Source organism: Bos mutus, chromosome 5, assembly GCF_027580195.1.
Source record: "Bos mutus isolate GX-2022 chromosome 5, NWIPB_WYAK_1.1, whole genome shotgun sequence".
In the NCBI taxonomy this organism is placed as follows: domain Eukaryota; kingdom Metazoa; phylum Chordata; class Mammalia; order Artiodactyla; family Bovidae; genus Bos; species Bos mutus.
In genome coordinates this window covers 108,033,954-108,048,394 of record NC_091621.1, presented here as the reverse complement: position 1 = coordinate 108,048,394, position 14,441 = coordinate 108,033,954, and the positions used below count along the sequence as shown (strand labels likewise).

Here is a 14,441-nt window from a genome sequence, read left to right as displayed (position 1 = left end):
AAATAATATGGAGACATCAAGCAGAATGAGTTGAAGTTATGCCAGATGAGTTGGTGGGAGGGATTTCTATGAGGTATTGTTGTGTTAGAAAAGCAATATGAAGAAAAGACTGTGTGGTGTCCCATTTTTGTAAAACACTAGGGACTCATAAAACCCTGAATGCAGGTAATATGTATGCGTTTATATGAATATTGAGAAAAATAGGAAAGGATATGATGTTGTTGTTCAGTCACTAAGTCCTGTTGTTGTTGTTTAGTTACTAAGTCATGTCTGACTCTTTGTGATCCCCTGGACTGTAGCAGGCCAGGCTCCTCTGTCCTCCACTATCTCCCGGAGTTTGCTCAGATTCATGTCCATAATTGTCTCCGCTCTTCTCCAATAGCATCTTTCACACCTTCCAACCTGCGGGGGGGCTCATCTTCCAGTGTCGTATCTTTTTAAAAAGCCTTTTCATACTGTTCATGGGGTTCTCACAGCAAGAATACTGGAGCGACTTGCCATTCCCTTCTCCAATAAACCATGTTTTGTCAGAGCTCTTCATTATGACCGTCTATCTTGGCTAGCCCTGCACAACATGGCTCATAGCTTCATTGAGTTATACAAGTTCCTTCCCCCATGACAAGGCTGTGATCCATAAAGGGGAAGTTTACTTACTAGAATACAAACCGTGGGGGTGGCTCTAATGTGGGTAGAAGGAGGGAAGGGGAATGAGGGCTCAAATAATGAAGAAATGGTAGGGGGGAGTATGGTGTGAGTACATTTATATACAACTATAAGATGTATATATGGAAAAGAAATAGTTAATTTTTTAAAAAGTAGATCAAAGGAACAAATGAGCATGAACAGGGTTAGTTAAAGTGTTTTGAATGAGAAGGGTCTAAAAGCAAACATCTTGAGCTTCAAGTCTTGGAGTGGAATTGCTTTGGAAGAAGAAATTTTAGAAAAGGGGCACATTGTAAGAAAGGTAATAGGGAAAGAACAAGTTGGACTTGAGACTTAGAAGTAATTAATTTCACAATAATTGGAGGAATACTAAGAAAAAAGTTTAAGTCTCCAAAGACCACATATTGTGTATTTTCATTTATATGAAATCTCTATAATAGACAAATCCATAGAGACGGAAAATAGCGGTTTTCAAAGGCTGGGGTGGATTCAGAGGAAACAGAATGACTGCTAATTGGTGCGGAGCTTCTTTTTGGAGTGATGAAATTTTCTCAAATTGTTTTGGGTAATGGTTGCACAAATCTGTGAATATACCAAAAAGCGTTGAATTCTATACTTGTACGTGGGTGAATTGTATAGTATGAAAATATCTCAGTAAAGCTGTTACCAAAAGTGTTGGCCAGATAAGTTGAAGTTACCTGGTAGAGAACATTAATATGTTAATATTAAATGTAAGTGTCGAAATAGCTTAATTGTTTGAATTTGATCTAATGGACAATAGGAAACCCTTATAGGTTATGAGTATGGAGTGGACCGTCCACGGTGTCCCTTTTTTAGCCTCTTTATCTCTCTATTTGAGATTTTAATTGTAAGAGTATATACTCCCTGAAGCAAAATTCAAATAATAAAAAAATCATGTTAGAGAATTTCAGTTTATCTCATTCTCCATAGGTTACCACTATAAAAATTGTGATTCTTTTCCAAACTTTTCTAAATTCTTTTTTTTCCTCTCTCCTTTAATTTTTTTTTTTAATAATGCGAACATATTGTCCATCTTGATATTTCACTTCTTATATACAGCAGTGTTTCATGGCCATTTTCTCATACTTGCATATGGAGACTGGCTACCACAGGGAATAATAATTATTTTCCCACATCACAAAGTCATTGTGAAGATTAATAAGTTGATTGTTGTTGTTCAGTTACTAAGTCATGTCCAACTCTTTGTGACCCCATTGAACTGTAGCCCACCAGGTTCCTCTGTCCATGGGATTTTCCAGGCAAGAATACTGAAACGGGTTGCCATTTCCTTTTCCGAGGGATCTTCCCAACCCAGGGATTGAACCCGCATCTCCTGCATTATCAGGTGGATTCTTTACCACTGAGCCATCAGGGAAGCCCAAAAAAGTTGATACATGTAAATAATTAGAATAGTACAGACACATAGTAAGCATTCAGTAAGCATTAGATGTTGTTTTACTCTTAATATTGTTAAGTTCAGGCTTAGGAAACAACTGTTTTAGTAGTTCTTTTGTTTGAGAACCTGAAGTGAAAGCAGGCATAATTTCCATTCAGAAGTGAAGCATTCACACAGGCATCACTGGGCTAGCAGCCAGGCAGTCTTCTAGGTACTAGTATTAAGAACTAAGACATAACCCTTCAAAGGTTCTTAAAATGGGTTGTTTGAGTGAGCTTAAGGGAATCTGAGACTCTTGAAATTATATGTCAAAAGTTTGTATGTGCCTACACGGAGTTTAGTAAACAGAATAAATCCGTAGCTTTCAAAAGATTCTCTAGGACATCTTTAAGTCTTTAAGAACCACTTACTTTATCGGATTTGATTCTCATGACATCCCCAAGAGGTAGATAATATTACTAGAGTTCAAAGCCCTGCTATATTCCAGTTGTTATTCTGGGCCCTGAGAATATAGCATTGGGCAAACAGACAAAATTCGATGTCTTCAAAGAACTTATATTCTTTTGGGGAAGTCTTACACAGAAAATGTGATCCTTCTCCTCACCTTGTATATTGAAACTTAAGGGCAACTTGGATTGTGTCCCTGAGAGTGCCTTCCACATAATAATTAATAAATATTTGAGCGAATGAGTAAAAGAATGAACCAGAGAGCTGGAAAAGATCTTAAGGGGTCGTGATCCCAGTTTTCAGGCAGGACCACATTTAACTATCATTTCTTCCAAATTTTTGCAGTGGAATGGAAATTTGAAACCTGGGTTATCTCCTTAATTTTGCCATGTGCTATGAGGAGATTGGGCATAAATTGAAGAAATGAACTTGAGTGTATCCATCTAATATTAAACTATCTTAAGTATCAGTACTCTGCCACTATAGAAATGCAAAGCTTCACTGTTATCTGTCATTTCTAGGGGAGGTGACGCCAGGACTATCCCAGGTGGAATATGCCCTTCGCAGACACAAACTAATGTCTCTGATCCACAAGGAAGCACAAGAGCAGAGTGGTACAGACCACACAGTGGTACTGCTGTCCAACCCTACGTACTACATGAGCAATGATATCCCCTATATTTTCCACCAAGACAACAATTTCCTGTACCTGTGTGGATTCCAGGAGCCCGATAGCATTCTGGTCCTTCAGAGCCTCCCTGGCAAGCAGTTACCAGCACACAAGGCCATGCTTTTTGTGCCTCGGAGAGACCCCAGTCGAGAACTTTGGGATGGCCCTCGATCTGGCACCGATGGAGCAATAGCTCTAACTGGAGTGGATGAAGCCTATACACTGGAGGAATTTCAACATCTTGTACCAAAGCTGAAAGGTAACAGATAGGAGCAGAACTCAGATCACAGGCCAGGTTGGGACTAAGACCTTCTTGACCATTTGTTCTTCCTTTGCTAAAACTATTAGCATGGCAACATTTCCCTTGGCACTGTGAAAGAATATAAAGCTTTTCCATAAGACTTTAAGGATTTCCTTTATTCGTTTGCTAAATCTTCATTAGATTATTCATTCAGAGACTGTCTGTTCTAGTGTGAAATCCCAGAAAGAGGATTTTAATGTGGAGGATAGACATGGGCCAGTCTTCAAGATAACTGACCAGTCCGTTGACCCTTGCCTACTACTTATCTTACCACTTTTGCCAACTCTTCAAAAATGGACAATATTCTCAAAGAATGGTTTATCCTTCACCAGCAGCAGAAACACCTGGTGATGCGTTATAGAATTACAAATGCAGACTAGATACTGGAAGTGTAAAATCTGTGGCTCCCACTTCATACCTCCTATCAGAATCTGCATTTTAACAAGATTCTCCAGTGGTTCATGTACACAGTTGAGTTCATGCCCCTTGAAAAACATGACTTTCTCTATGTTTATTCTGGTAGAATTGTGATCACTCAATGTTTTGAGACTCCTTTTCTAGAACTTTTCAGAGTGTATACTACGTTATAAACTATCCTTAGTGATTCTTATACATCTACAGCTCTAGGAAGTATTTTACTTTTTAGTGTCCAAAAGTCACTTAGAGCCACATTTGGTAAATAAGATAGATGGTCAAGTTATAAAATACTGATTTTAGACAAAATAAGGTATTTGATTGTAAAATTTCAGTCTGACATTCTTGTAAGATATATAAACATTTCTGAAGTCATTCTCTTATTAAAAGAGGATTTCAAAATTGCTTCCAACAATCCTGGATTGAAAGTTTTAAAAAGGTTGGCCTATGACTTTATAAAATGACAGCAAATAGTCATGGTTGTTTTACTTTTTAAAAACTACAACTAAATTTGTGTTAAAAGTAAGATTAGAGTTTGACATGTAGTCTATATTTAAAATCATTTTTATTTTAAAAAGTAAAAATATTTTGGAGATTGTATCACTAATGCATACCCAATCAAAATTTTTAGGGCTTTTCCCCCCTCTTCTGTCCCCAGTCCACTGTATGAAACGTAGAAATCTTCAGATTTAAATTGTTGGGAATACTACTCATAGGTTTCTGTCAGAAAATAAAAAGGGGGGGAAACAAATAGAGACATGGTGTAAGTGGAAAAAATTTTCCTGGTGTGCCTTATCTTAAGTCTCGAGCAAAACTCAACCATTTCCTTGGGTCTACAAAGTGGAAAGGTGAACTGTGGTTGTCTGTAATGAGAACACATGGCAGATGAAAGAGGACGGGTATTCTGGATGAATGTGGATTATCAGCTGTGAGACCCCCTCCCACCCGTACTGAGACTGTTTGAAACTCAGGGATGGAGCACTTTTAACCATGAGGTTGTGAGCTGAGTACTTTTTCTGTCCTTCTGTGTCCAGTTATTTAACAGTACCTCTAGCTGACTTGTGGTTTGGAGAACAGTTGTCGCAATTGTTCTTAAACGGTTAAAAATAATCAAAGCTTGAGTAAAGCTCTAGTTTCATCTATTGTCTTTACAAAAAAACACTGAGGTTTGAGGGCAGAAAAAGCTGTATATCCAGTCTCAGAATATCTTGCCATTTTCAGGAAGGGCCTTCCCAATGACTTATGACCCATTCCTTTAGGTCCTGAGAGAGTGTGTTCAACCCTTTAGAGTTTATACTACACATTTAAAAATAGTTTTGATTCTTCAAGTCAATGACAGGTGGTATTTCTTGTCGCTGTCTTATTTTAAATCTCTTTTAAGCTGAGACACATACACTGTGGTATGACTGGATGAGGCCTGCTCACAAACAACTCCACTGTGACTACATGCAGCAGCTGGCGGAGGTCAAAGCCAGGAGCAAGAACAAGGTTCGGGCTGTGCAGCAGCTGGTACAGCGCCTCAGGCTGATCAAATCTCCTGCAGAAATTGAACGGATGCAGGTTGCTGGGAAGCTGACATCACAGGTATGGTTCCTACAGAAGAAGTTCTTCCCAAATTAAAAAGTCCAGCTTTTAGGGTTCAGTGGGCACCTGAGGTTGTGTACCCAGGGCAGTAGTCTAACGGCACATGGACATATAGCTTCTGCTCTGATGTTTACCGAGTGTGTCTAGAGACTTGTGCAGTACTTAGGAAGGCAAATCAGATATCCTTCTTGTATCTTTTTATCCACAATCTTAATTGTTTCTCTTTGGAACAACATAAGTTAATTCATTTTATTTCCTTTCCTTATCATAATTACAGTAATAGTGGCCACAGAGCTTATTAAAGTAGATTCATGGGACCTAAAATGACCATGCTTACGAATTATCAGTTTATTACAGGAGAAAGGCACAGTTTACCAACAGCATTAATGTGAAAATAGCTAACACAGCCAATGGCTGTCTCACAGCCGTGTCCAGAGAAGCTGAGTGCAGGCTCCTGCTGTCCTTCCCCAGTAAGGACCGGGCAGGGTGCATTTTCTCTGGGGCTCAGGAACCACAAATGCATGCATAGAACACCTCGGAACCAGGAAGCCCCAGGAATCTCAGCTAGGGATTTTTGGATTTTGGTTTCATTGGCATATTCCTGCTCTGTAACAGCTCTCACAGAGACCAAGTATAAACCTTTGATCTCATCAACATAGAGTATATGACATTCTACCATCATATTGTGGTACCTCTTTTAAACCATCATCACAATTGATGACTGTATAATGTTCATTTAGATTATTATTAATCAGTGTTTTTCAAGTTCAACCTGTTAAATATTCCCACAGGTTGCTTCCCAACATAGCTCCTCTATAATAGATCCATCCTATGACGTGAGAATCATAAACAAACCCAAAAAACTAGCTTCATATAGTCAAACACAGAGTTCTCATCTCTTGTCCATTTTGAGAACGTATGTCGCTCTGGGAAGTGTGTTTGTTACGTTGGCTATTGTGTAGCTCTGTTTTAGGCTCTTCAAAAGAGAAAGATTTCATCAGAGCCCTCCACCCCAAGGAGCTTCTGAGTCAAGGCTAAGAGAAATAGTATTGTCTTGCTTTAAGCATCTCTTGAGGCACAAAATTACGTTAAATTTTCCCTTTTATGTCACCCATTGATTGCTCCCTTGAAACTGTTTTCCATAGTGGCTTCACCATTTGACATTTCTGCTAGCAGTATACAAGGGTTCCAGTTTCTCTGCATCCTCACCAACACTTGTGTTTTGGTTTGGGGGTTTTGTTCTGTTCGTTTGCTTTGGTGATAGCCACCCTAATGGATGTGAAATGGTGTCTTGGGCTTCCTTGTTGGTCCAGTGGTTAAGAATCGTCCTTGCGGAAAAAAAAGAATCTGCCTTGCAATGCAGGGGACGTCGGTTCAATCAGTCCCTGGTCCAGGAAGATCCCACATGCCCCGGGGCAACTAAGCCAATGAACCGTAACTACTGAGCCCATGCACCGCAACTGCAGAAACCTGGGCACCCTAGAGCCAGTGCTCCGCGACAAGAGAAGCCACTGCGATGAGTAGCCCTCGCACCACAACAAGATAGTAGCCCCACTCGCTGTAACTAGAGGAAGTCCACACGCAGCAAAGACTAGAGCAGCCGAAAATAAATAAATAACTTTCACACACACACACACAAAAGAAATGGTATCTCATTTTGGTTTTGATTAGCATTTTCCTAATCACTCATTGAGCATCTTTCTATGTGCTTATTGGACCTTTATATATCATCTTTGGAGACGTCCATTCAGCTCTTCTGCCTATTTTCTAATAGAACTATTTATCTTTTTGTTTTTTAGTTGCAGAGTTCTTTACATAGTATTCTGCGTACTAAACCTTACTAGATAAGGGTCTCTGATTTTTTTTTTTGTCCTCCATCAGACAGTTTGCTATACTTGAATTATCTTAGTTGTAGCATGTCTCAGAAGCCTCACTGGTTCACTAACAGTGGCTCACGTTGCTTTGGTTAGAGCTCCACCTGCTGCCCAAAGTGAGTGAGACTCGTCTGAAGAAGAGTGAGCTTTCTCAAACCAAAGCCATACCTGCCGTCAGTTTGCGATTCCTTTCCAATCCATTATGCTAGCTGCTAAGGTTCAGATTCTATCTTTTTCAGATTCCACTGATTTAAAAGCCAGTACTACTTCAAACCAGCAGCGGTTTGGCAGTCACCCAAGCTCAAGAGTTTTATTTTCACCCCTCTCATCAGAATCATCCTTTTTCTTTCAAAATAATTCCTTAACTGTGTATTTTAAGAATAATTCAGGTATGCTGGAACAATTGGGTGTCCACATGCACAATAAAGATGTGGGACCCATACCTCACACCATATACAAAAATTAACTCAAAATAGATCAAACATCTAACCTCAAGAGCTACAAGTATATAAAACTCCTAGAAGAAAATACAGGGCTGAATCTTTATGAATTTGAATTTATTAGATATGACACCAAAATAAGCAACAAAAGAAAAATAAATAAATTGGATTTGATCAAAGTTGAAAATAGTTGTGTTTCAAAGGGCATTTTTTAAGAGTAAAAAGGTGACCTCCAGAATGGGAGAAAATGTTTGCAAGTCATATATCTGATAAAGATCGAGTATTCAGAATATGTAAAGAATTCTTGCAACTCAAAAACAAAAGAAATTCCATGATAGTCCAGAGGTTAGGACTCCACACTGTCACTGCTGAGGGTGATGGTGCAATCCCTGGTCGGGGAACTAAGATCCTGCAAGCCTCTTGGCACGGCCACCAGAAAAAAAAGGACAGCCCAATTATAAAGTGAGTGAAGCTTGAATAGACATCTCTCCAAAGATATACAAATGACCTAAGCTCATGAAAAAATGCTTTAAATATCATTAGCCACTTGGGAAATGCAAATCAAAATCAGATACCACTTCACACCTAATAATATACCTTATTTAAAAATAAATAACAAATGTCGGGCTTCCCTGGTGGCTCAGTGGTAAAGAATCTACCAGCCAGTGCAGGGGACATGGGTTCAGTCCCTGGCCAGGGAAGATCCTACAAGCCTCAGGGCAGCTAAGCCTGAGCACCACACTGCTGGGCCTGTGCTCTAGAGCTTGGGCAGTAAGAGAAACCAGCACCATGAGAAGCCCGTGCACCACAACGAGAGAGCAGCCCCCACTGACCGCGACTAGAGGAAGCCCGCGTGCAATAATGAAGCCATAACTAAATAAAAATTAAAAAAATAACAATTGTTGGCAAGGATGTGGAAAAATTGGGACCTTTGTACATTACCCTGGTGGCTCAGATGGTAAAGTGTCTGCCTACAATGCGGGAGACCTGGGTCCAGTCCATGGGTTGGGAAAATCTCCTGGAGAAGGAAATGGCAACCCACTCCGGTATTCTTGCCAGGAAAATCCCATGGACGGAGGAACCTGGTAGGCTACAGTCCATGGGGTCGCAAAGAGTTGGGCACGACTGAGCGACATGTACTTACTTACTTGTACATTACCAGGAGAAGTGTTCAGTCACTGTGGAAAATACTTGGGGGTTCCTGAAAAAAAGCAATTATTATATGACCTGACAGTTCTTCTCTTAGGTATATACCCAAAAGAATTAAAAACAGGTGCTCAAACAATGGTGGTGCTGGTTTAGTCACTAAGTAGTGTCCAGTTCTTGTGACCCTGTGGACTGTAGCCTGCCAGACTCCTCTGTCTGTGGGATTCTCCAGGCAAGAATACTGGAGTGGGTTGTCATCTCCTTCTCCAGAGGGTGTTACTGACCCAGGGATTGAACCCAGATCTCTTGCATTTCAGAAAGAATCTTTACCGACTGAGCTATCAGCGAAGTTGAGTCACTATTGACAATAGCCAAAAGGTGCAAACAACTCTTATGACCATCCATTGATGAATGGATAAGCAAAATGTAGTATATATATCTATACATACAGTGGAATACTGGTCAGCCGTAAAAAGGAATAACATACTGATACATTCCACAACGTTGATGAACCTTGAAGCCATTATCCTAAGTGAAGCAGACCAGACACAAAAGGCCACACATTATGTAGTTCCGTTTATGTGAAATAGCCAGAATATGTAAATCCATAGAAACCAAAAGCAGATTGATGCTTGCCAGGGGCTAGGGTGACAGGGATATGGGGAAAGTAACTGCTTACTGGGTGGGGCGTTTCTTTGGTGGTGGTGAAAATGTTTTTAAACTAGACAGAGGTGGAGGCTGCCTAGCATTGTCAATAGACTAAATGCCACTGAAGTGTTCACTTTTTTTTTTTTTTTTTTGGCCACGAGTCACAGCTTGTGGGCTGTTAGTCCGCCAACCAGGAACCAAACCTATGCCCCCTGTGGTGGAAGCACAGAGAATTCCCCGAATTGTTCATTGGTTAATTTTATGCAATATGGATTTCATATTGGGTTTAAAAAAAAAGTGAATGAATTTAGATGCCAGATGTACTAACAAATGGCAGGTAAACGGATCAGTTGTTAAAGACAGTGGTGGTGCTTCCAAGTCTTGAGTTACTAAAGGAGAAGGGTACACTATAAGGGTACAGTGGGTCAAGAAGCAGCAGAACTAGACTTGCAACAGTGGACTGTTCAGAGTTGGGAAAGGAGTACGTCAAGGCTATATGTTGTCACCCGGCTTATTTAACTTACATGCAGGGTACATCATGCAAAATACTGGACTGGATGAAGCTTGAGCTAAAATCACGATTGCGAGGGGAAATAACCTCAAATATGCAAATGATACCACCCTAATGGCAGGAAGTGAAGAGGAACTAAAGAGCCTCTTGATGAGGGTGAAAGAAGAGTGAAAAAGCTGGCTTGAAACCCAGCATTCAAAAACTAAGACCATAGTATCTGGTCCCATTACTTCATGGCAAACAGAAGCGGGGGGAAGTGGAAGCAGTGACAGATTTTATTTTCCTGGGCTCCAAAATCACTGCAGATGGCGACTGCAGCCATGAAATATAAAAGACGTTTGCTCCTTGGAAGGAGTGCTATGACAAACCTAGACAGAGTATTAAAAAGCAGAGACATTACTTTGCCAACACATATGGATATGAGAATTGGACCATGAAGAAGGCTGAGCACCGAAGAATTGATGCTTTCAGATTGTGGTGCTGAGAAGACTTTTGAGTCCCTTAGACTGCAGGGAGATCAAACCAGTCAAAATTTTCAGTTGATTCAGGAAATCAACCCTGAATATTCATTGGAAGGATTGATGCTGAAGCTGAAGTTCCAGTACTTTGGCGACCTGATGTAAAGAGCCAATTCATTGGAAAAGCCTCTGATGCTGGGAAAGATTGAAGGCAGAAGAAGGGGGCAGCAGAGGATGAGATGGTTAGATAGCATCACCAACTCAACAGACATGAATTTGAGCAAACTCGGGGAGATTAGTGAAGGACAAGAGAGCCTGGCACACAGCAGTCCATGGCGTCGCAAAGAGTCAGATACGACTTAACCACTGAACAACAACAATAACCCATCAGCCAGGTCCAGAGTACAGGCTCCTGTTGTCCTCCTCAGTCAGGACTGGGGAAGATGCATTTTCTCGGAGGCTCTGGAACCACAGATACACACATAGAACACCTCAGAACCAGGCAGCCCCAGGAATCTCAGCTAGGAATCCTAGGGTTTTGATTGTGTTGGTATATTCCTGCTATGAAGCAGCAAAGCCCTTCAGAGGTCCCAGGGAATCCAAGAACAAACCGTTAATTTCACTGTTATCAATACTGATAAGCTGATAACAGACTGCTTGGGAACTCCTCTCAGCACTATTAACCAACATGTTTCAGACCTTGACCAGGGTCAGTGCTAGGCAATGTTGTCCTAAAATTTAGAAGTATTAAAAGAAAGTGGAAGTGTCAGTCACTCAGTTATGTCCAGCTCTGCGACCCCATGGACTGTAGTCTGTCAGACTCCTCCGTCCATGGGATTCTCCAGGCAAGAATACTGGAGTAGGTTGCCATTCCCTTCTCCAGGGGATCTTCCCAACCCAGGGATCGAATCTGGGTCTCCCACATCGCAGGTGGGTTCTTTACTGTCTGAGCCACAGGGAAGCCGTCTTAGAAGTATTAAGTCTGGTAATTCCTTTATAATCTACCAATTTAGTAATGACAACAGAGAATTTGCCCTTATTTTTCTTAATAAACAACTTCTAGCTACCAGTGATTATATTCCTTCAGGATTCCCAACATTCTAATCTAGACTGTTTCTGTAAGACTTTTGATATTTGGGCAAAATAGTTTTCCTTAAGAATAGTTACAATAAGAAAAGGGTTAAAAAAAAAAAAAGAATCTTACAGAAAAACCTGAACAAACTATTTGGCCAACCCAGGAATTCTCTGTGATAGCCACACTATACATGTGTATGTTTTCTGTCTTTGTAAACATCCATGTCTGTAATTCCTCACTGGACCTCGTTTCAAAAAGGATTTTGATTAGCTTACATGGATACATAAAATACAAGAGAGCATAAAATCATGGTAGAGTTGAATAAAAGCAAGATTTGAGGGGAATGGAGCTAAAACAAAATGAAAACAAAGGCACATTGTGTAAGATGTTACAGAAAAATCTGAATGAACTTATTAGCCAATCCAGTAATTAAATTACTTATATTGTAGGCTGGTGGTTCTCAACCGGGGGCAGTTTTGTGTTCCCTAGGGGACATTTGGCAACATCTAATTATCACAGTTAGGGAATGCTACTGTCATCCTACATGGAACAGGATAGCCCCCAAATAAAGAAGAACCTGGCCCAAAATGTTGATAGTGCCAAGGTTGGAGATGAGTCCATCCATAATTGCATATATTCTAAGGCTGTGGAAGCATTTGAAAGATAAATGACAAATGTGTTTCCCTGCCGCTTATTCTAGCATACAGTGTATATTCTAACTGGGAAGGTTGAATGCCCTTCCACTAAGTCTGTCATCAGCCAGCTATTCCAGAAAGCAATATTTTTCCCTTTGGAAAATATTATCGTGCTCACAAAGCCGTAACTTCAGGTCAACAAAGTTGGGGAGAACTGTGTTTTTCATTTGAGCTCCAGTATTTTGAATGTTTGGATAAGCAACGTAGTTAAAATGGGACTATGTTCTTTTCTTCCTTCATTCTCTTTGCAGGCTTTTATAGAGACCATGTTTGCCAGTAAAGCCCCTGTGGAAGAAGGCTTTCTGTATGCTAAGGTGAGCTTCAAATGCCTGGCGAAGTTTTGTCAGAGGCAAATGTACTTTCTTGATTTGCATATGGCATCCAGTTGGCTTTCATGGACATGACTAGGGTATCCATGAAGAGGATTTGTGCCGGGGTCCAGCCCCGGCTGATCCAGGGTATTCGAAGGGGAGACGGCTTAGGCGACTATTTAAATATTCATCAAAGATATAAAAAGTAATAGAATGAGGATAGCTCAGTAGGAAAATTCAGTGGAGAAAAGAGGCTGAGTAGCTTGGTTTACGCGGGAGACCAATAAAACTTCAAGACAAGAAGCTTGCACCACTTACGTAGGCCGCAGGCGTCCTTCCATTCTCCCGAAGGAGAGGAGACACTGAGGCCTCCCCGGTCGGATCTTAGAAGCCCAGGCATAGTTAGTAAGCATGGCGGGTTCCGCGCTCCAGATGGAGACTCAGCCAGAGTGAGAGAGAGAGAGAGAGACATGGGGAGACCAGTCTTTCGAGGAACTGATCCCAATTCTTTATTTTCCATGGTCTACTTTTATACACTGAGATGGTATACAAAAGTCACGTGGGGACAGCAGTCCTGATTTTTATTAAAGTCAGGTGCTTCACACAAATGTATACAGAGGTCTTAGGGGTGTTACATCATCTTCTGGCCAGGGGGGCCTGCTGACAATTTACGACCCTCTCCTTGTGACAGTGGTCAGTCAACCAGAACACTTTTTTCTCCAAGGGTGATTATTCTTAAAACAGACGCCACCCAAATAAAGTTACATTCCTATAGGGTGAGGGTGTAGTGGGTTTTAGTTAAGGAAAGAATTTACTTAGCCTAAGGTCTAACGTGATTAATATCAAAGGTTAATACTTATTTCTTCTATATATTCATTAATGTGTGTAAGGGCAGGGGATGTGGAGACTTAGCAACAAACATTGGCTCAACAAATGAAAAACCCTTCACCAATACAATTTCTAATCAGCCCATTATACTAATAGTTTTCTAACTTTTCTAAGGAACCTGTTTTTAGAAGGTTTAAAGCATCTCATGCCTCTCACGGTTGGGAAGCTGTGAGCAATCACATGTGGCCGGACAAGCCCGTCAGGCAGGCTAGAGAACCTTCAGAGGAGTTTGTAGGTTGAAACACTCCTATCATGTCCAGGAATTATTATTAACTGGAGCTCTAAGTTAACTCCTTCTCCGAAAGAGGTGGTGGGAGACAGCCCCCCGTAAAGTCAGAGGTGTAGGGGAGAGCACAAAGTAGTAAAGTAGGCAGGCTCTGGTTATGGGGGTAGATGCTCAAGGATTTCCAGGGGGACTCCTGAGGCTTGATCCCGCCTTTACGTATGTCGAGCCTCCTTCCTCATGACCTTTGCCATGGGCGGAGTACCTAACGCTGGCCCCCAACAGATTTGGTTCTTAAATGTCACTGGTAATTTATTAAATGAATCTAAAATATGTAGTGCTACCCTGGTAGCTCAGACGGTAAAGAATCCGCCTGCAATGTAGGAGACCCCGGTTCAATTCCTGGGTCAGGAAGATCTGCTGGAGAAGAGGTAGGCTACCCACTCCAGTATTCTTGGGCTTCCCTGGTGGCTCAGCTGGTAAAGAATCTGCCTGCAATGTGGGAGACCTGGGTTTGATCCCTGGGTTGGGAAGGTCCCCTGGAGAAGGGAACGGCTACCCACTCCAGTATTCTGGCCTGGAGAATTCCATGAACTATTCCATGAGGTCACAAAGAGTCGAACACAACTGAGCTACTTTTACTTTCTTTCACAATTAAATGGAGAAAATTGAAAAG

The 14,441-nt window shown here is 41.1% G+C and overlaps 1 protein-coding gene across 4 annotated transcripts in view; it reads left to right on the top strand.

Annotated features, from left to right (window-relative positions):
• XPNPEP3 (X-prolyl aminopeptidase 3) overlaps positions 1-14,441 on the top strand; it is a 44,056-nt gene that overhangs the window by 14,817 nt on the left and 14,798 nt on the right. For all 4 annotated transcript variants that reach the window (XM_005909425.2, XM_070371519.1, XM_070371520.1 and 1 more), the window contains 3 exons: positions 3,049-3,456; positions 5,294-5,496; positions 12,595-12,657. In XM_005909425.2, coding sequence (XP_005909487.1) covers positions 3,049-3,456; positions 5,294-5,496; positions 12,595-12,657 — 674 coding nt within the window. The remainder of the gene's footprint in view (positions 1-3,048; positions 3,457-5,293; positions 5,497-12,594; positions 12,658-14,441) is intronic.